Source organism: Neopsephotus bourkii, unplaced genomic scaffold (assembly GCF_033783945.1).
Source record: "Neopsephotus bourkii isolate Nb327-2 ecotype Australia unplaced genomic scaffold, CSIRO-AGI_Nbou_v1 NB_1792, whole genome shotgun sequence".
NCBI classification, from domain to species: Eukaryota; Metazoa; Chordata; class Aves; order Psittaciformes; family Psittacidae; genus Neopsephotus; species Neopsephotus bourkii.
In genome coordinates, this window is record NW_026902266.1 from 3,532,853 (window position 1) to 3,557,909 (window position 25,057).

Genomic DNA, 25,057 nt, shown 5'->3' on the forward strand with positions numbered 1-25,057 from the left:
TATTCAATGTTCAGGTCACTGAGGCAAAAAGCCATATTCATGCAAATTAATGAGGGAAGGGGAAGAAAGGGAAAAAAAGGGGCAAAAAAAGCCTTCTATGTTTATTTTTTCTAAAAGTTGCAGGACTTGCAGGGCTATGTTCTTTCCTATCAGTCAGGTGAAACTACTCACCAACATGTGAATGCAGTGCCCACACTCACTTAGATACTAGTAAGCTACAGACTCGTAGCCAGGAACTCATCTACTCTGTTCACAGGACAGGGAACTCTTCACCAATAGGCAGGAGTTACAGGGCCCACAGTCTCTTTTTGGCATGGCCCTTTCAATAAGCCTAAAAAGCTAGCTGTTAATTAGAAACAAACACATCAACATTCTGTGATACAGACATCCATCTGCTAGGCCACAGAATGCTGATTTCAGAAAGCCAATCGGAAAATCATCACATGCTAGCAAGTTAACTTCCAGTGACTAGAAATTTGACCTAGCAAAAATCAGATGGTACTGTACTTGTATCATAACTGTTCAAGGAATTAATGACACTCTTGCAAACACTGAATCATCAAAATACATGACAGAAAAAAAGGTGTTTGTATAAAGGAAAACAGTCTTCCTCATACATCAGTATTTTGGTAAGAAAGAGCAACAGGAAAGAGAAAAAAAAGTATTCAAAATAGTTAAAAACCAAAACAACCTTACTCAGGATTTATTCAACCAAAGCAGAAGATTTGTCAGCTGAACACGCAGTAATGCATAATGCCCAAAGTCTCAAGGATCAGACTGTAATTGAATTTTAATATGGTTGACACCTCAGCATAAATTTTCATTAGCTGCTTTTCTCTAACTCCTAACAAGTATTATGCTAATTAACAGCCATGAGCTAACTTTGAGCCCTAAAGAACAGAAATCAGAAGCGCTACAGACAAGTTTATGGCTGTTACAAACCACAGTTCATTGTCTTTGTGTGTATTACATGTTGTTAGAGTGGCTATGGCAGGGCAAAAGCAACTACACTAGAAATGGTTTAGCACACAGTTGTTAAACAAAGTAGAAAGTAGCAATTACTTGTGACAACAACTGAAAATTAGTTTGCCTAACAACAGACTTTCAGGGAGTATATATGAGATGCAATACGAACAAGTGGCAGACCTTTAACTGGCCTGATCCTCATAACCCAACTTTTATTTAAAATAATGAAAAGGAACATTGTGGCTTAGAAAGCCATTCTCCAAGCTAAAAAAGAATTCTTACATTCTTTACCTTTGATCCTTTAAAACTATGCAACGTACACTGTAACTAAGGCAAATTAAGTAGAAGGTTTTTAAGTGAAATAAGTCATGTGCTACTTATTTTATCTCATCATACCCTATCACTTGCTTGACAGCAACCATCTGGTTATACAGTGTGTTTTACATTGGCAACTATACGTAAAATAAAGAAGTTGCACACACACACCTCAGTTCCTATAGAGAGGTTTTATCATGTGACTAATTTTACTCACATCACCTTTATACTACTGGAACCCCACCTGGTTTCTGATGTACTTTTGCTCTTCATGCAGCATAAACAACGTAACTAGCCTGGCAAGTTGGCATACTTCACTTATGAGGCACTACAGATGTAGTCAGTTGCTTTTACACTTCCAATAGTGCAATGGTTGATTGACCTTATGATGAAACATCAGTTAGGCTGCATCAAAACATGCTGATGCTGTAAGAAACTACAAATGCCATTGAAATATTATACAGTGTAATGCTGGAAGGTTAAGAGTTAATAATTTTCAAAAACACAGAATATACATAAAAATATAAGTAATATGTTTGCCAGTTTACCTGACCAATTTTCTAAAGAACCAAACACGATGTCTAAGATTTCATTGTAAAACCAGACCAGAATGATTTAATCAAGAATATGTCAATAATCTGACAGCCCTGAGCAGGAATTGCTTTGATCTATACAAGCCAGAACAGCAATGAACAGCTATTCAACCCAATTTTTGAAAACTGTTCAAAAGCCAATAAAAGAAGGTATAAGTGAATTTATGCAACTATGATAGCATTAAAGGTAGTAAAGGACTCAGTGACTGATGATGCATTGAGTGGAAATATCAGTCTTGGTTTAAGTCTCTCCTTTCTCTTTTTTTGCATTAGAAGATGTCCTCACTACCTTCGTTTAAGTTGACTGCATTTAAAGGGAAGAATGTACATATGCAAACAACAGTGAAGCACCAGGAGTCACCAGTCAAAATAATAACAAGTGGGGTAAAATTCAAAAGGTCCAACAACATTATCAGCTTTTTTGGTTTTGCATATTCTGTATGTCCCACAGACATTTCTAGTTTTCCAATTTGTAACACAATCTCTATATTAATGAATACATACATGAAGGGCCTAGAGCACAAGTCTTTTTTAAGAAGTGGCTGAGGGAACTGAGGCTGCTTAGCCTAGAAAAACAGGAGGCTCAAGGAAGATCTTTGTCCTCTCTACAACCACCTGAAAGGAGGCTCTGTGTTGGTCTCTTCTACCAAGTAATAAGCAATAGGATGAAAGGAAATGGCCTGAGGTTGCACTAGGTAGGGTAGGTTTATATATTGGATATTAGGAAAGATTTCTTCACCAAAAGGATTGTCAAGCACTGGAACAGGCTGGCCAGGGGAAGTGGTGGAGTCACCATCCCTGGAGGTGTTTAAAAGATGTGTAGATGTGGCACTTCGGGACATGGTTTAATGGTGGATCTGGCAGTGCTTGTTTAACAGTTGGACTCAATGATCTTAAAGGTCCTTTCCAACCTAAACAATTCTGTGATTCCTTGCAAAACACTCTTCAGTTAAAAAAGCACTACAATGGACAAATTTGCTCAATGCAAGCCAAGGGAAACAGTGAAGCCCAGTATGCTCCATCCACTAGTCCAGACATAAAGGAAACAGTAGAACCTATTCAAGACACCATATAAATTAGAACGGTTGGCACCATTCTAATTAAGTCAGGCTCAAGTTCACCCTCCAGTTAACTGAAAAGGAAAAAGCCATGCTGTATATAATGAAAATTTTAAATATATTTTCCTTCATTATGATTTTAGAATCATGAAATGTTATGGTATTGGTATCTGAAGAGCACTCAAACTGGGAGTTAACAAATACCCGCATTATTTAATTGTGAGGGAACTATTCATTTTATATGCTTCCGAATGTTGAGCAAAAAATGTTAATATGCAGTGAACATCACCTGTTTAGATACTTGAATACATTCAGCAGACTGATTATATGGTAACAATTTCTCACTTTTTTTTGTTACACCTGAAGTTTACCATAAGAAAGCAAAAAACATAAAACATACTAATTACCAGCACTTAACACCAAAGCAAACAGCTTAACAGCACTGTTAGCACAACTCCCATTAAAGATCTTCTCACATTGGATTATTTCTTTATGTTTCAGTGAGTACACAAAAAAAACTCTACAATGTTATAATGCAATTATGCATGCATAAAAGACTTGCATGTTCCAAAACAAAATGAAAGACAGGATGTGACATTGGAGTACCATCTGTCACATACACTCAGAAACCTCAGTAAATGTTTTATGTAAAGAAATGACATCAAATTCTCTTTAATAACATTCTTTTAAAAATTCTATGTGTTCACTTCTCCACTGGGAAGTGTGTTATGCAATGAGTTACGGATGGCATCAGACTGATCCCTTTAACCACGTCTTATGATGGGAAATACTTAAATTTGTTACCAACCACAATGAGATGGTCACTGGGGACTCATAACAACAATACTACGGACTTAGAGCAGATCCCTACTTCTTTAGTTTCCTGCATAATCTGAAGCTGCCACTTTCAGTTCCTTGGGTTAACAAAGTAACAAGAAACTAATCCTCTAGCTGCACCAGCAGTTTACCATATTACAGGCCTCCCTGTTGTTAGCGAAAGCCATTCCTATTATAGCACCAGTTGTGAAAGCCAGATTACAAAATTACTTTTGTCATAAATCCCTAAATTAACCAAATCACAGTATTTAGTGCTGGCAACACAGATTATGCAGTGGTGGAAAATGTCATGATATATATGACCGGAGAAGGAACATGATAATTTTCTGACCTCTTCTTCAAGACTGCTGCTGCAAAACCCTCCAGCTATTCATTAGGAGCTTCAAAACTAGAACAGTCATGCGAAATATTTTATTTTAGTTTGCAGTGGTCACAGTAAAAAAGGTTTTGAGGGTTCCTTTTTAAGGAACTGATATATGTACAGTGCAAGACTGGTGAAAGATGGCAATTTGACAGCCCAGAAGACTGAAGTCTCTATTATGTTCCCTAAATAAAGTAGCAGGGCAAACTGCCAGTCCCAGAAAAGACCCAGGCAATTCATCTTAACCTGAAGCGCCCCCCTCTGCCAGCTCTAACTCTCAAGGGTTTATTCCCCCCAGTCATTCCAGTACTTGCCTCTAATGCAGAAACTACTGAGAAGAGAGAAAAACAGCTCAAAGGCTTCTCAAAAACTTCCTAAATCATCTCCCCAGCGTCGATAGGAACAGAAGGGGTCTACCTTTTCTTCTAGTCTGCAACAAATGAAATCATTTTTAGCTCTGGTCAAAGGCCTCCTTTGGGGGAAAACAGAAACCAAAACTATGAATCCCTTAGTAGTTATTTCATTCAACAGCTCAACAAAGTAAGAGAATGCACTGACTTACCACACATACAAGAACCGACAAACCGTAGAAAGCCTGAACTGCATTATATTAAAAAATGGATGATACATGCTAGTGGATGACCGCATGGATACGAAGCTGGCAACCCAGGCCAGCAGCTAGTATGAACTGGAGCCAGCTGTAGCTGACTGACAGAGCAGAAGAGTAGTTTTCACAGCATGCAGAACTCAGCAGAATATTAAACTGGACCCAAGTTTATCAATATCAGGTTAATTGGCTCAGTACAGAGAATGTTCAAAGCAATTATTTCTGAAATTGCAAATACGAATGGCTATGGGCCAGAGTACAACAAAAACTGCCCGTACCCTTTCAATGCTACTATTCAATGTCTCAGGAAAAAAACCTAAACCTCTGTTTACTAAGATCTCCATTTCATAACAAGTTGGGAAGCACAAAAACGATCATTTAATAGAAACCAATACAAAAACAGTGCAGAAAAGACAGAAACCCGTATGTTCCTCAGCACAAGCATAAGTGAAAAAAGCCATTTTCAGCCACAGCATTGTCATTTTGCACTATACACGTTGCTTGGCCTGGTCAGATGACAAGGGAATTTCACTCCGCAGCTGCAACTGTTTGAAAACCAGGTCTGTCGTGGTGGTCAAGCTGTAGTTTCTGAACGTCATCTTCTCATTTTTCATATGCTTCTAAAAGCCAAAATCTTGATTCCTTATAAAACTATCATTGTGATTACTAATTGGCTCAAATCAAGCCAAAGTACACTACAATGGGAAACTGTTTACATCTCATGACATCCTTGTGTTCTTGTAATGTGTTAGGATGAAACTTGCATTAAAGAACATAAAAAGAAACCACTACTGGTCAAGTAACACTTCCCTGTTGACAATGGTAGACAGGGATGAAGATGAAATGTACTATAGAGAAAATATTAACCTTACACCATTACCTTCACCACCCTATGAAGAAGGTGGCGAAAAGCACTAAGTGAAAACTGGCAATTCTGCACTTATGTTCCTGTTCTGAGGATCAACACAGAACCTCAGCTCCCCTGAGTGCCAGGTAGTCCATTCTAACAGCAATAAACAATGCAAATACATCCTTTATGTTTTAAAATGAAACAGAGGGGATATCTGGAAGACCTAAAGAGTGTCTGTTTGTCTAACATTTACTGAAAAATAGTACTCAAAGATTAAGGATCAAATATTTAAGGCATTGATTCAAAATATGAACTCTGACATTTTAAGGCCTGACAGTCAACTGAAAGATGGAAGTCAGCTAATCCAGGCTGAACAAGCTGGGGTTCACAGAGGCCCATTCAGCTTGCACACACTGGCTTCCACTCCTGCACAAACAGTTCCAGGGGGTGGTTTTGTCTGAACAGCTCCACAGTCTGCTGTGGACTCAAACACACACAGACAAACAGAAGATGCAAAGCAGAAGCACAGCAGAAGTCAAAGACATATCTCATCACAAGCTTAGAGACCCAATATTTATAATACAAGTCACTGAAGCATAAAAGCAACACTATGATTTGCTGATGGGGAGCAACCAATTTGAAATTCTAAACCCAGTTTTGTATATATTGCTTTTCTACTCTACAAATGTAATACTTGTGACTTTCACAGTCAATCACAATTTATCTACAAATATTAAAAGCCAGAATTCTCTTCTCATAGGTAAATGTTAACTTCTAGTCATATCTCAAAAGCATATTAACATTTAAATCAACTGTTCTGCATATGTTAAATTTTATTGCAAAGGTACATGAAGTAATATATATTAATAAAAGTGCGGCAATTCAATATTATGAATTGTTCAAGGCAATAATGTGAATAATGTTAACAATAACACTGACATATCTAAAAGTGAAAAATGCTGATTGCAGTAATCACATAGTAAACAATATCAGAACAAATATCAGAACAATAAACAGTATCAGAAGACAATCTAGTAACAGTTTCTATGCATAGATACCAATGGCAACAGTAGATCTCAGAAACATCATTATTGCTGAGAAGAATTTTCCGTATTTCTCAGTGTTCCGGTTTTATGAGCAGATCCTACAAAATCCATGGGAAAAAAAAAAATGCCTTGTATTCAGCATAGCCAAGGACTCAGAATTCAGCAGTTTTCTACGAAATTAATTAGTAATGTTGTATTTAGATAAATCTGTGGCAACGTAGCTATTTAAATACATTTAGAGGATGAAAATAGCACTTCCCTGCCCATTAATCTTGTGAAACTTTCGCTTTCAGTAATAGCACCAGAAAATACACAATATTTGCAGAAAATTTCTGAGCAAGAGTCCAGATGACCCTGACTTCACCAGTGAACAAAACTAATCCAGAGACATGTAATTTCATGTCCTGATGTCTGGGAAAGGCATTTTGTTTTGTTTTGTTTATCAAAAAGGGTGAGAGACAACTGGTTTGTTAACAAGGGCCTGAGATGCCACTGACCTTCCCTAATGCTGCCTGGAAGAACTGACCGCATCACTTCAGCATTGTTAGGGACTCTCTAATCTGACCTTTTTTCTTGTCCCGTACATGATGTGCATTCTTGGCGTCTGTTGACAAAGTGTTTATCAAAGTAAACTTCCACTTGCAAGGCAGCAATGTAGATGGCATTGTAGTACAGTCTGGGTACATAAACACTGATGGAAGCAGATTTTAGAAACATGTTTCTTCACAAAAAAAAAAAAAAATCAATGTCCAAGCTTCCTCAATCTTCTCCTTTGGCAACACTAGCACAGCACATGGAACACCAAAGACAAGATCCAGGAAGCGAAGCAGACAGTCAGTACAGGACGGAGTGGCGGGGAGGGAGAAAACAAGCAAAAAACCCCAAATAAAGTAATAATCTACAGCTATATAAATATGGAAAATGTTGCAGCATACTGCAAATTTGAAACTTGCAGCACTATATAGATCATACAATATACTTTTTTTAGGAGTGCAATAAAAATCAGCAAATGAGCCTCAGACTACATTTGCTGTTTGCTACAATGCCGCTTCAGATCCTCAGAATTTCATTTCTCCCTTTGAACACAGTGACAGCAGAACTGGAACTGCATCTATGCATTCATTTTACAACTTACAGAACTTAACAGAGTATAAAAGATCCTCGTCTAGAATTGTCTAGAGACAGAACCACAAATACAAGTTTTGGAAAGTGGTGCAACCATGAAATAATTTTTTTAATACATGTGTTAGAATATTATTGCTTTGCAATTTCAAAATCCAAACATGTTTCCTCAATGATCTAGAATCACCATATCATACCTGTCTGAAAGTATACATTTATCATGTCTAAAAATACAACTTTCTGCAACCTTTAAACATTCTAACAGCACTACAGAAGTAACCTTAGATGTTCAGTGCCTCATAAGAAATGTATGACACTGGATCCGCTAGCTGTAATACCAAAGAGCCTTGCTCTCTCGGGATCTTACAGAAGCATCAAAGCAGCAACAGGATATTAATAGACTCACCAATTCTGGTGACAGAATCATAGAATGGTTAAGGTTGGAAGGGACCTTAAAGATCACCCAACTCCAACCCCTCTTCCATGGGCAGGGACACCTTCCACTAAACCAGGGTACTCAAGGTCCCCTGAGGAATCTAAAGGAACAGTGACTGAAGCTCTTCTTCTGTAACAGAACCAAGAACACTGAAAAGTTGTTAAGATAAGCTTCAGCGTAAGGAAAGAGTTCCCATTATCATGATAGGAAACGGTGATGTCAGTATGGCTGACAAAGATGGTTTAAGTCACCAGAGAGGTAGCACAGCTTTCCAGCATAACAGTAATTTTTACACATACATCTGTAAGGTCACTGGAGTTCATCCCAGCATCTACACAGATGTTACTATCTTTACCAGTGCTTTAGGACTACTCACCCTGTAGCAATCAAGCTGTTAAGATATTCCATGCCAGGCTACATCACTCTCCCCTGCATGCTTACTATTTTATGCCACGTAGAGATATCTGTAAGATTTACATAATTAAAGGGAACATTCGCAAATTAAGGTTTTCTGCAGGTTTCATTCTTACCTCCTACAGTCTTGTTGATGCTCACACAGAAACACACCTATCTTCTCAGAAAGTATGACCGAAAACTGTGATTTACACATCTTACTCTGAAAGCTGTTGTCAGTTTGAGGTTTAAAGATCAACCAAGAATATCCCTTTTGCACTGAAATATTCTGAGAGCCACAAGCCCAAAATAACAAAGAAAAAAGGATCAAGATAATTTACACTAAAAAGAAGTATTTTAAATGTATATTTGTGCATGTGTGTGTATAATGAGAAATTCACCTGTCTCCAAATTATGATTTCTTTAACTACCTCTAACTTTGGAGCCTTTAGAAAAAGTAGCACAGGGATTTTTTCATCTAAATATGCAGTGTAAGAAGGGAAGACATGAAAGCCGTTTGATATTTTTTTCCTTTGAAAAAGCAAATATGGTACTGATGAAAAGTCCAGCAGTACTAAACAGTAAAGTCCTGTAAGTTTCTAGTGAAAGAAATGATGCAGAGGATGTAAGAATCTAACAGAAACCTTTGGTTTCAGTATTATCAACCAGATATTTATCAACCAGTAGAATTTAAAGGGTTAAAAAGGCATGCTCCTTCTAATTCTGTGTATAGCTTCACTGCCTTTTTTGCTGTAACTGATCTAGCACAATTCTGTTCAGTTTCAGAGATGCTTTCAGAGTTCAATACACACCTGGGAAACTGAAAAGAATTACATGAAGTTTCCTTTTTCTTACTCCTCGGGAAGCCTTTGGGCAGCAACACAGAAACATTCTGAAGCATTCGGAGGAGAGAATAATTTTAAGGCAGGGAGAAATGAAACCTTGGAAAGAAATATAATAGACTATTTCTCTATATAATATTGTCTCTGGAGAAAAGAGCTCCACGGTAACAGAAATGGAATGGAATTAGGCAGTACAAAGTCAAAGAAACCAGCCCCAAAGATTTCTGCTATAACCTATGTCAGATTGTCCTTTTGGCCACTCCATTTTTTCTGCTGTATGCTGCTTCGTATTTGAGGAGAAAGTCAATAATTTCTTTAGCAGTATTATTAAAAGTTAGAATTATCCTTTGACCTACTCTTTATCCACTTCTCTTTTGTTAGTGGATACTTTGCTTACTTTCTCTAAACCAACTGTATACATGGAAAACCAGACATGAACTGCACAAACAGAAACAACAATGTCCTGGCTGCAGTTTTTGTCCATCTCCCTGAGTTTTTATACATAAGTGCACGCAAGTTGTTAATTTTTTCCTCTATGCACACAGGTACTTAAGCAAGTCCATTACGCTACCTCTCTTATAATCTTGGTTTATTCCTTTGACTTTATTTACCTTCTCTAGCCTCAACTGTTTTAAGTAGTTATGCCTCACCTATCACTTCTACTGTAACTCTATCAACTCGTTTAACTCAAATACTTTTATCTGTATGTACAAATTACCAGATGATCACTGCTGCTGCGGCTTAAAATCTGCTGAAAAGCTGAAGAAAGTTAGACAAACACGCAAGCAGTGCTTTAAATTAAAAACACCAAGACCTGATCACCAGAGATGCTGCTCAGGTATTGGTACAGGATTCCCAGGGAAGTGGCAGAATCACCGTTCCTCTAAACGTTCAGAAACCGTGCGGATGAGGCCCTCAGTGACATGGTTTAGTGGTGGTCTTGGCAGCCCTGGGTTAACCGTTGGACTTGATGATCCTAAAAGGTCTTTTCCAATCTCGCTGTTTCTATGATTCCTCATCTCTCTCAGGGCACACAGCAGAGTCCTACCGGCCGCTCCCCACAAGCATGCAGGTGGCGGCACCGTCCCGCAGCTCACCCAAAACCCGCTCCTCCTCCGGCACCACAAATTCATCACCCGTTCTCCCCTGACACCGAAGCGGGCTTCCCCGCGGTACACCGGCCCCATAGCGGAAGCCGTACCGCCCGCCCGCCCGACCTGAGGCACCGGCGGGAGCGCCACACGCTCGGAGAGGCTGCTCGCCAGGCCGGGGTGGAGCCTGCCGCCGCTCCTCCTGCCCGGTGCCGGTACATCCCCACCATGCTGCTCACCAACAGAGGGACCCCGAAGGTCATGGTGCGGCTCCTCCAAAGCTTCCGGAACCTCTCCATCGCCCTCCTTCGCCATAGGCGCCGTACGGCGTCCTCCGCCCTCCGGCCCCAGCATCAGCGCTTCCGGCGGGGCACGGGTCCGCCGCCATAGCGGCCCCTCTGCAGCGGCAACGCGCGCTTGGAAGACGGGTTCCGCGGCCGTACCTGCGGCTGGTGCTGCCGGTTGCGCTCCCGTGGGTGTCTGGTAGCAGGAGCCGACTTCAGAGGGCGGGCCTTTGTTTTGCTGCATCGTTATCCCTTACCCGATTGTACATTTGAAGTGTAAGAAAAGTGCTAAAACAAATATGCTGTGCCAGAAATGAATGGTAAATTAGGCTTTTAAAATGTCTTCATGTTTAGGAATCTGTTGTAAAGCCCAATAGTTCAAGCACGTATTCATGTCCCGGAGGAGGCTGAATGTAGTTTGCTTGTCCAGGTTACCATACAGTGAGTTAAGCATTTTTTTTAGCTTGTGAAATACTGTAAGAAGGTTTTCTGTGTGAAGCATGCCTCTGGGGTCCTGGTTCTCTTCTAGATGTGTACTTGGTGCTTTATCTGGAACTCGGGTGCAGAACAGAAACAAGCGTGATGGCTGGCTGGCTTTTGTCGCATCAGGAACTGGGTGTTTCTGGAGAAAAGCTCTGGGAAAGCCTCTCCTCACTTTCTTCCAGAGAGGACCAGTGCACATAAAAATTCAGTGCACATAATGTGCTGCTTGCTATTGGTGTTATAAAAATTCTGTCTTGGCCATGATCTCATGTAATTAATTATTACAATTGATTAATATCGAGAGGCAATAAGGAGCACTGGGTGCGCTGGGGAGTCTCTGCTCCACCCAAGACGCACACCGAGATTTCTGGGGTACAGTCTCTTATACTCCTCGGTCTTGGGTTTCAGCCAATCCTGTCGTCTCCATCACCCAAATATCAACATGGTTCCTTTTCATTGTTCTCCTCCTGTTGCTGGGGGCTTATCTTCGGGTGAAGAAACTTCTTAAAAAGTTATTGAATTCCTTGGCAATACATTAACGGGGGATGTCTATCACAAGCTTAACCACCATCTTAGCCTCCCTAAATTCTATTTCTTATATAGTTACTTATTCAATACACAAGTTTCACCTCATCCTGTAACAGGATGTATCTCTTGATTACCTAACCCCCCTTAAGGCATTCAAGCAGTTAAACAGAGTACCCCTTTAATTAGCAAAACGTTTGAGACATTCAAGTAGTTAAACAAAGTACCCCTTAAAGTAACAAAGCATTTGATTAAGAAGGATTATTCCTTTGTTTCTTCTTCTCTTTCATCATTGTATTGACAGGAACATCTATCATAATCTGATCATTCTTATACATTCTACATATGATACAATGATTTCAAGGATTTTCGGTTCCACCCAAAGTACAATAATGACAAGGACTCCTAAGTTGCTGACACCAATCATTCCTATATATTTCACATTGGCAGGCACTCTGGAAACTTCTGACATATTAAGCCTGCACTGCTGGTTTAGGCAGCAATGACCACAACTGCAGGGTGCAACAGGACATTGTGTAACTTGATTTCTGGACAGCAGGATGGAGAACAGGATAGAAATCTTATTAAATGTCCATGGACAAGCCAAAATTGGTCCTGGACTGGATACCAAGAGCTGCAGAATTGCTCATAATTCAATATTGGCTGTGAATAGGCAAGGTTAATAAGGAACATGACTTTAGTTCAATACAGAACTTGAAGCAGTTTGCTCAGAGGATGACAACGGGAGGTGTATTGTAAGGGGTTTGTTGCCCAGACATACATCACTTCAAGAAGTGGTGGAGTGATGGCCCAAAAATAGGCTGGAGAAAGGTGGCTCTGGAGCCAAGTTTTAGATCTGTGAGAGCAGAAGCAAAAGCTGAAGGAAATACTGACCTTCCCAACAGATATTTTCTTCTCCTGATCTAATATAGAGACGGTCCTAACTTTAACATTCTAACCAGGGACACTACAAGAAGCCACTTGGACCATAAGAAAGCTCTCTAGCTTTGCAAAAACTCACTGGTTTGCAAAAATACAACTATTTTTATTTGGAACAGTAAAACATAAATAAACTCATATATATAGGTGATGATAGTCTCCATCACCAAGCTCTGTTTTCCAGGTTGGGCAAGTGTTGGCATTCATATGGGAATAATAAAGACACAGGTTGCAGAAGACGTGGCCGCATATGGTTGCCACAGGATGTCGTCTGCTTTGCACAATCTGGAAGAAAAAACAGCACGAGAGGAATTTGATGTGAAGAATTATGCTTTGCTGGTCTATTGGCACCAGGAAGAGACGACTTGGGTGCCTGGGATGAGTACATTACTGACTAAAGGAACCCAAAGGTCTTTCAGTGCCCCCTTGGGAAGTGTTTCTGGCACTATGTTGACCACCAAGAAATGACTGACTTGCAAGCCAGCTTGACCTTCACAGCGAGGTCTGTACCTCAAGCCAGCTGTCTGCAGCATCCCACATCACCCGGCAGAGAGGCTGGGCTCACCCCGCACCCTGTTCTCCCTCTGACAAAAAAAGAAGCCATGACAAAATGCAGATCCTTACCGCCGAGTAGAAATCCATGCAAATCGGACATCTGATGATACCAGGTGGCCTTGTGGTAAATAGAACAAAAGCAGAAAGAACACACATCCATTAATGTCACTGTGCATTGAGGGTCACTGGTTCCTATAATGTCATCATCACCCAACTGCACAGATTGACCATGATGCATTTTATCTGAAGGTCCCTGTGTACCTTTCACTCTCTCCATTTGTTGCATGTAATAAGCAGTTAGGGTGACCCTTCCCTACAGGAAATGGGGTCTTGCTTCTTGTTATGGGGGATGATGTAGTCAGTCCCCCTGCTCTACTGCTACAAGTAACAGCAGTCTGTAGCACAGTGCAGCACAGGTATGGCAGCATTAATTTTCAACAGGTCAGAAATAAGGAGCTTGTGACAAAAGCATCTAGCTGTCCTTTGGAAACCATTAATTCCAAGAACTCTTTCCTTATCAAATCTGTCATGACAAGAAGCAGGTTTTCAGATTTTTGGGTGTGTCCTTCAGGTATTATGAGCATTTCGACATATATCAAGCCATACTGTAAAATATATTAGATCCTGAGTTCATGAGCAATAGAAGAAAACCTTGTGTTGGGTTTTGTTGGGTTTTAAAAAAAGTAAGTTCTGTTCAAGAAATGCAAACAGATCTTATGACTGAAATTCACACAGTAATCAAATATAAGCCAAAAGCTTGGAAAAAATCAGAATTTAGAGAGACACATCAGCTGTTACATACGTATCATTATGTCTTGGCTCATCTGTATCAACTCTAGCTGGAACAGCGATATCCGACTGTCCCTGGACTCTTGGTCCAGAATTTCCCCCTTCTTGCTGGTTCTCTGTAATTTAATGATAGCAAGTTAGATACAGTATAAAATCTATAGCCCTGGAACTATCCTGAATTGCGTGGCTATGAATAGCTTTCAACATGTTCTACACTGCAGGAACTCCACTGCAGTAAAGGATAAAACTCTCTTTCAACATTTTCTTATTCAAAGCAGGTAAATTCCAGTGCTAAAAGTGATGATTACAATTATGAGCGACTTTGGCCTTACAGACTTTCTGTATTTGGAAAACCAGAAAACATATTTTGAGCAGCTTTGATGCATTTTATTTCAGATGCATCCTGCAAGCTCTGATAGTGACTGTAAAGTACAAAATAGACCCATTTTTTAAGACACTGTCCAGATACTTTAGCACTGTCCTCTGCCTTTTGGAAAAGCAGTTTCAATCCATGCTGCTCATGTTCATTGGAAAAAACAAAACCAAAACAAATAAACTAAGTTGAAGAAAAAATCATTATCAATTATAAAATGTCAACTCACCTTCAGCAGGCCTCTTCCAGTGATACATATGGGGAGGGAGAGAGGAGAAAATACAGTTAGACTTGGTGTGCACACAGGTGTTACATACCTTAAAGATCAAAACTTTAGCTAAGTGCTGACGACAACAGCAGCTGAGAATGGCAGGGTATCATTCTCTCATTTTGATGAGGAATTTTAGAAGTAGTAGTAGATTAGCTGCTACTCTGGAAACTAGCTGTTGCTTCTGGTTTTGCTCAAGATGCCACAAAAGGATAGAAATGGAGGCAGCTAACAAAGCCCTGGAACACCATCTTCTTTTCTCCCCCTAATTGGATTTAGGCTGGCAGAAATTCCTTCTTTTCTGATCTCAAGAAACACGCCTATCAGACTAAAAGCTGCGGAAAAACCCAACAAGGAAACGAGACCAGAAAAAGATGCTACTGTCTCTGATGGAACTAAAGGTAAGGCAATGCAGATTCTGTCATAAAGCTCAATGCCTTCCCTTTGCCAAGCTCAGGAACAATCCCAGGAGGAAATACCTCTGCACGCGATTCCTGCTGCTTGATTCTGGTTTGCAAAGCATCAGTGGAATCTCAAAACTGAGGTCATACACAGCACTGTGGACAGGATCAAATACTATTCTGTCATGGAGCACAAGAGAAGACTAATTTGACTACAAGGTTTAGCTAAGACTGCCATTCACTACTTACCTCAATATGAACAATGAAAATGACAACCATTTCTTGAGGACGATTAGGTTCACCTGATTCAGAAGAGTAAAAACAGAATGTGAGAATCAAGATCAGAGATTGCAGGGCAATCCTATGTCACAGAATCACAGAATCCCAAGAGTTGGAAGGGACCTCAAAAGATCATCTAGTCCAACCCCCCTTCAAGAGCAGGGTAACCTAGAGTACATCACACAGGAACTTGTCCTGCCACTATAGAACAGTATTGAGGAACAAAATTTCCCTAAGGTAGATAGAGCATAAAACATGTAGCTCTGGAACATTCCTTGAAATGCAGGATTATCTAGAGTCTGTAACTTCCTTAGTTCAGAGAGCCATAGAACCATGGCATGGTTCGGGTTGGAAGGGACCTTAAAGATCATCTAGTTCCAACCCCACTGAAACTGGTGGCACATGATTCTGTCACGCAATACAGGCCAAAATATCCCTTTTGTCCATTTCTTACTCAAAGCAAGACTTGCAGTGGTAAAAGTGATAATTAAATTAATATCAAATTTATGTTTGCAGAAGTTGTGTGTTTGGAACATAAGAAAACATTTTGAACATCTTTGATTTCAGATTCCTCATACAAGCTCTGAGAGTGACTATCAATGACAGATTGCATCCATCTACGTGATGCTCTAGCACTATCATTTGCCTTTTGGAAAAGGCAGTTTCGATCCATGCTGCTCAAATTCATTGGAAAACACAGCACCCATGACATGAGTTTAGGACAATCCCATTATCAATTGTAAAACGTCAACTCACCTTCATCATTCGACTGGTATCAATACATACGGGAAGGGAGAGAAAAGAAACTACAATTAGACTTTGGTGTGCACCCCCGGTGTGACATACAAACAACACATCAGCTAAGCAACGTCAACAAAAAAGCTTAGAATGGTAGGATATCACCCTCTAATTTTGCAGAAGAATATGAAAAGTAGTAGTTGATCAGCTGCTGCTCTGAAAACGTAGTTGCTTCTGCTTTTGCTCATGCTGCTGCAAAGGGGTGGAAATGGAGGCAGCTTATGACCCAGAAGAACAGCCTCCTCCCACCACTCAAGCTTCAGAACCCCTTAATTGGATTTAGGCTGCAAGAGATTCTTTCCCCATTTCCCCCTCAAACAGGCCAATTCAGGTGTGATATCCAGAAACACTTCCTATCAGACCAATAGCTGATCAAGAAAAAAAACTGCACAAACCCAAGCCCACGACGGTGCCTGCTGGAACTAAACCTGGGCTATGCAGATATTTGTGTAAAGTTTGAGGCCTTGCCTTTGCAAAGGCTCAGGAAAAAGCCCTGGATATTGTACCTCCCCATGTGACTCCTGCTGCTTGCTTCTGCTTTGCAAGCTAGCAATGGCATCATAAAAGTGATGTTAAAAAACTACAGTATCAAATGGATCAAATGTTATTCTAGCTGCAAAAAGAGCAGTAAATGTAGAAAAAAAAGATTTTTTTAAGGCCTTTAGGAGTAGTCCTAGAGTCTGAGTCATACAGACCCTGTATGTACTACTGTACTTAGTGAAAAAGGGGTTTTCACTGTTCCTAAAAATTCCTACATTCTTAGGAATGTCATACTTGAAATGCATTTATCATCCATGTCTACTCTATATAGAGGCATATGATCACCTCTGGACTGCTTAAAGTGGTGCACTGACAACATTGAATGTAAAATCCGTCTTTAACGATGCATTCCCTCAGGAAGCACAACAGAAATCAATTAGATTTGACTACAAGGTTTAGGTAAGTGTGCCATTCACTCCTTACCTCATCAGAATCATCTTGAGTGGGAGCAAGGATATCAGATAAAGAAAATTCACTTGAGGAGGAATCTACTTCTTCAGGAGCTTAAACACAGAATGTGAGAACCAATATCAGATACTGCAGAGGAATAAAATGTCCTGCCACTCTAGAATGGTATTCTGCATGTTGCAATGCCAGAGGAACAAAATTTCCCTAAGGTAGATAGAGCATAAAACATATAGCTCTGGAACATTCCTTAAAATGCAGGATTCTGCAGGGTCTGTAACTACGTCATTATTTTCCTCACTGCAATACATGCTAAAAATAATCTTCTGGAATATTTCATATTCAGTGGTAAACTTTATGATTAAATTAATAGCAACTTTATGTTTGCAGAAGTTGTGACTTAGGAAAGTAAAATCAGACTTTGCACAGCTTTGCTTTCAGGTAGTCTCTACAAGCTCTGAGAGTGACTATCAAGCACAGATTGGGTCCAGTCCCCAGATTACTGAGTACTGTCCTTTGCCTTTTGGAAAAGGCAGCTTCAATCCATGCTGATTGAGTTCATGTGAAAACACATGCCCCCCCCAAAAAGATTAAGTTTAGGGCAATCCCATTACCAATTGTAAGTCATCAACTCACCAGCTGCATCAGTCTTCCATCAGATCATATGGGTAGGAAGAGAAAACACGATTAGACTTTGGTGTGCCCACCTGGTGTCACGTACAAACAACACATCAGCTAAGCAATGTCAACAATAACTGTTAAAAATGACAGGATATCCCTCTCTCATTTTCCTGAATACTCTCAGAAATAATAGTAAATTAGCTGCTACTCTCAGAACAAGTGATTGCTTCTGGTTTTGGTCATGCTGCTGCAAAGAGACAGAAATGGAGGCAGCTTATGAACCACCAGGACATGCTCCTCCCTCCTCCCCACTTTCAGTACTCCATATTTTGATTCAAAATCAGCGCTACGTTTTACATCTGCATTCACAACTTCCATTTACTTTTACCATACAGATCTTCAAAGATAGGTCCAATACACATTTCGTAGAATTCTTCAATGCCCTGGCATTCAGTCTTCCAGATGCCTCAAGCTCAGTACTTATCAGTAGAGTTCATTTATTGCAGCACCATGATGAATATGCCAGACTTCCTCTGAGCCTCGGGCTAACACTCAGGGAACAAGGGGTCTACTCCCGAGAGAATGTCATACACGAAATGCATTTCTCATCATGTCTACTCTACAAAAAGGCATACGATCACCTCTAGGGTGGGCAAACATGTACACTAACAACCTTGAACCTCAGTTCTTTCCTTAAGGATGGATTCTGTCTGGAAGCAAGACAGAAAACCTATTTGACTACCAGGTTCAGGTAAATGTGCCATTCACTCCTTCAGAATCATCCAGAGTGACATCAATGACTGCAGGATTAGAAGACGGGCCTGCAAGATCTTCTAATTCTTCTGGAGCTTAAAAACAGAGTGTGAAAATTGTGATAAGAGATTGCAGGGGAGTAAAATTACCTGCCACTATAGAACTCTCTTCTGCAAGTTGCAATGCCAGAGGAACAGTGGCTGAGCTCCCCATTTGCTTCTGCTGTGACAGAATGACAACAATTGGCAGTAGACACACAGCAACAGGTTATTCATCTAATGTAGGACAATGTGGATCACACAGAATAAAGCAGGAATCCTATAGGATTCACAGTACCTTGCCATAAATGTTCCCTTGATGGACAGGGCACCACTAATGACAAGGTCTTGATTAACCCTCTAAACCTTGGCCATTCCCCAGTTAAGTTTGCCACTCTCTGCAGTGACTCCCAGCTCCTCAGACCAGACCTTTGGACATTTGAGTAGCACTTGAGCAACTTTATTACACAACCCATCTAGCACGAGTGGAGAACAGATCTCGCCTCAGTACTTAACTCAGTCAGTTGTCAGTACGCTTGCTGTTTCTGGATGCCATACTAGACTCTTGGTAAAATCCAAGCTTTCCCTTCTCCCCCCAGAAGGGGCCTAGCAACTGGCAAAAACACAGGCCAAGGGGGACCCCAAGCCTCCAGAAGCAGTTTAGCATCTGGTCAAGTGGAAAAGGAAGCTTACCACTTTCTCCAAGTTCTATTGGCTCTGCTTCTGAAGCTCTTGCTGAGGTGGAAGCCATCAGCCTGATTCATTTCTGAGGTAGCCTGAAACTACGTGGTCCTCCATGGCGCTTGCGTTGACCCTAAGGGAGAACGAAGCCATAGCATTTTCTTTAGGGATCATTTTCATGTGTCCCTCATCTCTGCAGCACTAATGAAAGCACATGAGGATGCACAAAAGCCTCCCTAGAGAGGCTGTCATATGCATCCAGTAGCGAGATGGGTCATTCCTACCTGAACACATTGCAGCAAGGAAAAGACATCACCCCAGATCTCTTCCCACTTATGTCACAAAGACATCTCGTGAGGGTTTGCAAGGGAGAAAGACTAGTTCACAGTTGTGCCGGGTTTTTGCTCATACTCCAAGGATTTCTGACCAACTGCTGGCTTCTAGAGAGATTTAAATACTGAAGTATCACAGAACATGCAGTTACATGAAGATTTCATAGGCTTGTGTTCCTGTGCCTTTACTACAGACTCTTCCAAAGCATTTCTGGAGTTTACCAGAAACAACTGTTTTTAAGAACCAGGATTGCACCCAGCAGTAAAATACTTACTGAGCTCATGGTCTTTCTCAGTCAAAAACCCAGAGAAAGGAAGAGGTTCAAGTACAAAAAGGAGTTGCAAGGAAGCAATAACTATCGATTCCTTTTACTCCCTCAGGTAGCACCTTCTTCAAAAGTGCGATCACTCAGTGCCAGAGAACAATGTTCTTCCAAACCTACAAGAGAAGAAGAGAGAACATTACCTATCCGTAATGTTTGTCCTCTTCAATACAGCCCTCTCCAAGGCTCCCATTCCTGACTCACCACTTTCTGTCCAAAGCTAGAGGGGATGTCCCAGAAGAAATAATGCCCAGTGCCAGATTTCTGGAGTTGGCACCTTCCAGTAATTCTTCTCCAAAGAAGAACTGCAGGTGCTTTAGGCAAGACCTGGCAAGGACACCAATGGACACAGAAAAACATCATCTAGAAACATAAATGGGAGAGGAGCAGCTGGAGATGAGCCTTGCAGAAAGGGATCTGGGGGTGCTGGTTGACAGCAGGCTCAATAGGAGTTAGCAGTGCTCTAGGCCCTTCACCAGCTCCGTTGCCCTTCTCTGGCCCCACTCCAGCACCTCAATGACTCTCGTGTAGCAGGAGGCCAGGTCTGAACACAGGGCTTGAGAGGCGGCCACACCAGTGCCCCTCATCCAGATCATCAGTGGTCTGGTTCTGTGATTCTTATGAAGATATTAAGCAACACTGGCCTCAGTACCTGGGGGACACAAGTAGTGACCAGTTGGCAACTAGATGTGATACCATTCACAGCTGCTCCTGGGGCTCAGCCAGCCAGCCAGTGTCCAACCCAGGGAAGAATACACCTCTCCTGGCCATGAGCAGGCAGCTTCTGTAGGAGAAGCTTATTGGCAGAGGCGAGCAGCTCCGGAGAGGAAGCTTCACCCCCGAGCGTGTGGACATCGCAGAGCCCAGGAGCCTCACTGCTGTATGCCCAAAACCACCACAACAGAGGAACCACTCATTCCTGCACCAGTGAAGGGGAAAACTGCTAGTGCACCAGGAAACAGTGGTGGTGGATAGGAGATTCTGCTTTGAAAGGCAGAAGCACTGCAACAGGTTGCCCAAATAAGTGGTAAAGGTTCTGTCCCTTCTGGTGAAAGAGACCAGGGCTGGAAGGGACCTTGCAGCTCCTCCAGTTCCAACCCCTGCCACGGGCAGAGACACCTTCCATTAGACCAGGTTGCTCCAAGGCCCTGTGTCCAACCTGGCCTTGAACTTTGCCAGAGGTGGAGCAGCCACAGCTTCTCTGGGTACCTTGCCCCAGCACCTCAGCACCCTCACAGGGAAGAACTTCTGCCTAATGTCCAATCTGAATCTCCCTCAAAAGCCCCTCTGTGTGGCTTCAGCTGAGATAACACCCGAGGTGCCTACATAAACACCAACTTGAATGGAACAAATATTCTGTAAATGTTCACCCTCTCACAGTTAGACTCCACCTGAGCTCTGCGGCTTCATGAGAAGTCGAGGTGGGCCTTGTGTTACTTAGCAACTTACAGAAAAAAGTGAGAGAGAGAGGGGTAGAGAAAGGGGGTGGTGGGGAGGCAGAGAAATGGAGAGATGACCAGTCTGCCAATGGGGGTGTTTGGTGTGAAGAGAGTGCCCCAGGGGCTCACAGATGCCCCTGTTTATCGGCCCCGGTTCCTGAACTTCTGGAAGCTTCTCTTGCCCAGTTCCAGGAGTGACTGACACAGCAGTCAGTCAAGAGAAGCTGCTCCAGGCCCCTCCCCATAACTTCCCTTTCCGACTTCTGGGACCTTGTGTCGATGCATTCTCTCTCTGCCTTCACAGCCACAGCATGAGCAGGCAGAGGCGAGCACGGGGGGGGGATGGAGATCTGGTTTATTGGCCTGAGAAAGTGTCCACAGCAAGCACAGGCTGCAGCACGATGTCCTCAGTGCAGCTCCCGCCGGGTCTGGAGCTGGCAGTGTGTTGGCGCAGGAGTCACAGACAACACAGAGACAATCAATGTGATCAAGTGATTGCCATTTATTACAAAGCCTTAACCCCTTATATACTATTTCTTACATGCACTTACAGTGATTTGGCATATTACGATTGGATACATGTCTTGAAGACCCTTAGCAACTAACATATAATTGGTTAAGCACAAGTGTGAGAACTTGACCTCGAAAGCTTGCCAACAGTCCACAGTTCTCATTAACTCCATTAGTTCCAGCTTCTTCTTATCTTGCTTGTTTAGGCTTCCTCGGGCCTCTCATGGCCTTGCTGTACCTTTCAGGATTTATGTACCAGTTATCCGTTCTCCTGTGAGAACACTGTCTCCACAGCAGTGGGGCTCTACTCCACTTTCGGCCTGATGCAGGAGCAGCGGAAAGCCCTGCGCAGAGCCTTCCGCGCCCTTCTGAAGTGGGATGGTCGTCGCTGTTGGACTGCTCCTGCGTCTGGGAGGGTGGCAATGCCTGTGGGGAAAGGAGAGCTGTAGGCGTGGGGCTGGGCAGGCACCAGGCAAGCTCCTGCTGCCATCCAGCACCGAGGGCTTCCCCCAGGGTCTTTCCACTGGAGGCTTTCAGCCTTCGCCCAGGGAGGGGAGGCCGGGGCACGGCCGAACTCATGCACACGCTGCTGCCAGCCTAGCCTGGGTGCCACCTGACTCAGGGACGTACCTGGCTCATCCTCGGTGTCCTGAACACTGGCAGGTGACGATGCCAGTTCATCCTCGTGTAATGGCGGGGAGGTAACGGCTGTGCTGGCCTCTCCCTGATGCATTTTCGGTGCTCTTTTCACCTTGCACCTGAATAAGCCCTGCATAGGTCTGTCAATTACTGTGACCCTCTGTGAGGCAGGTGCCTCTCTCTGGGCCTGTGATGTTGTCTGCTGCTCAACAAAGCCAGGGGAAGATGGTGCCAGTGCCTCCTCCTCTTGTGCCACAGCAGTGAGAGGTGCGCGGTGTTGCTCTTCCTCAGCAGCTCCAGCTGGGATAAGAGCTGCCAGCTCGGTGTCCATGGGACCGGCCAGGGCACGAGACACACTCTGCAGGTGTCCGGCTGCCTCTCCGGCCACATCCGTGCCCATGCTGCTGGGGCAGATGGACCCCTCCCGGGAACCCATGTTGAGGGCCCAGAAGAGTTCTAGCACCCATGGGTTGACCCTGATGTCCTGTATGGTGAAAACATTCTCTTCCCAGACCAAGGCTTTGACGCAGATGTTGCAGTCGAAGACGTTCTCCAACTGGGATAGTTCTTTCTTTCTGTCCACTTCCCATTCTTGGTCCTTCTCCTCCTTCTCCTCAGTCCCCACTTGCTCCTGTAATGACACGATCGGGATGCAGGGGATGAGTGTGCTGCAGCACAGCAGAGCAGCGGCTGGACCCAGGCAGAGGGAGGCTCATTCCACTGTGCTGTCCCATCCTGCCCTTAGCACTCACCTCCTCCTTCAGGGGCTCTGTCATGGGGAGCACCACAAATGTCCCTGCCACACTCAGCCGTAGGGAGGCACCTGCCTCCTGCACCTCAGGATCCCTGGTGCCAGCCACATGCGCCTTGGTCACTGGGTGCTGTGAGTCCTGAGCTGAGGGAGAAGCAGCGGCATCTCCTCCTTTGTCTGCTCCTGGGGCAAGGTGGGGTGTCTCAGCCTCTGCCCCAGGGATCTCTGTCAGTGAAGCTGTGTCTTCCCCTTCCTGCACTGCCGGGGAGGCAATGGTTCTGTTGTGCTCTCCCTGAGGCTTTGCAGCCACAGGAGACTCAGCTGCTGCAGGTGGCATTGCCGTGATCGCCAAATGCAGGCTTTTGGTTGTGCCCTTCTGTTCCACCAGACTCTTCTTGGTTTCCTGGACTGCAGCCACAGGTAGAGTCAGAGACTTCCTCTCTTTGCTCTTGGCTGTGGCCTCCAACTCATAGAACCCTGTTATCATCTACTGTTTCCATCAACAGGACTCCTTTTTTTAGATGTTTTAGAGTTTAAGATTTTATAGGTTTTTTTCTTCCTTGCCAAAGAAGTGAGGTTTTCTCTTTTAAAAGGGGTAAACGTCTTTGTGACGGGTCACATACTTGTTCTGTCAGCAAATAAACTATTATGGGTCAGAAATAGCTGGTCCTGACCATTGTACCAAATTGTCCTGATAACCATCCCTTCAGGAAACTTAATGTATCTGCAGTGGAGCCTGAGCTTGACTTTGGACAACGAAGTAGCTGAGGCTTTTGATACTTAGCAGACCAGAGAGGAACTTCAAAGAAACAAATAGTCACAGAAGGACTAATCCTGTATGAGATACAAGCCTGATATGAGCTCAGCAGCTGATTACAGTTTATCTGAGGCAGAAGAGTCAGAGGGGAAACCCTTTGGAATACTTAGTACTCCAAAGGCTGGACTTCTGGCAGCAGTTCCCCTTTCAGGCAGGAGCTTCATTGAAGGCTGCATACACTTGCAGCTTCCACTGAGCGGCGTCTCAGGTTAGAAAGCCAAGTCTCCCACAGCTGCAGCTGCTTCTGGGGACTCTGTGTCAGAACTGCAAATGACCTAGCTGGCTTCTGCAGAGTCAACTGGACACAGCAGTTCAGCCAAACATACAGGAGAAATGGGACCTGACATTTTGGGTGCTATTCTAGGCAACTGTCAAATCCACACCAGGACTTAAACTCACCAAGAAACAAGTAATTTGGGATACAAAAAGATCCTCTTAATATCTTAAGCTGTGTCATTTTGCACTAAACAGTCCCTGGTTAAAACGTACAAACTGCCCTGGGAGTAAGGGCTGCACCCCATTACTCCTTCCTCCCCTAAGTACCCTAAGAACTAGGCATTGCTGCTCAGCAAGGCCTTAATGCTTCCCTGTAAAACTTTATTGTGGGCAGGGGAATAGACTAACAGCTGGGAAACAGGAATTTAAATGCCATTCAGTAACGGAAGAAGCAGTCTCTCCTGCCTTCTAGAGGACAATGCTATCAACGCACTGCATTTTGTGAAGGCTTTGGGTCTATGGGCATATGCTAGACATTATCTGAGATGGTCTAACAGGCTGAGCCCCTTTCAAAATAAAGTGAAGGGCTGGCTAGCTGTAGATCCTAAGAGAAAGCTCTCAAATGCAATAGGTCCTGTGCTGTGCTGAATGGTGTAATTTGAGCAATTCAGGCTATGCACAGAAGTATAACTCAAGGCACTTGGGAATTTTTCTTAAGTGAGCCCTCCCAAAGGCACCATGTAGTGCTACAATTCATAAAAACAAAGATAAGCACAGCAAC

General features: G+C 42.8%; 1 protein-coding gene and 1 long non-coding RNA gene across 3 annotated transcripts in view; both read right to left on the minus strand.

Annotated features, from left to right (window-relative positions):
* The window catches only part of LOC133226619 (cytochrome c oxidase assembly protein COX16 homolog, mitochondrial), a 299,200-nt gene extending 288,289 nt beyond the window's left edge, over nucleotides 1-10,911 (minus strand). For both annotated transcript variants that reach the window (XM_061380355.1, XM_061380354.1), the window contains exon 1: nucleotides 10,757-10,911. In XM_061380355.1, coding sequence (XP_061236339.1) covers nucleotides 10,757-10,816 — 60 coding nt within the window. In that variant the 5' untranslated portion in view covers nucleotides 10,817-10,911. The remainder of the gene's footprint in view (nucleotides 1-10,756) is intronic.
* Nucleotides 10,912-12,845: 1,934 nt separating this feature from the next.
* Nucleotides 12,846-15,079, minus strand: LOC133226524 (uncharacterized). The gene is made up of 3 exons (XR_009729531.1): nucleotides 14,106-15,079; nucleotides 13,373-13,421; nucleotides 12,846-13,033 (listed from the first exon to the last, which is right to left on the minus strand). It is a non-coding gene; the product is annotated as an uncharacterized LOC133226524 (long non-coding RNA).
* Nucleotides 15,080-25,057: the final 9,978 nt, after the last annotated feature.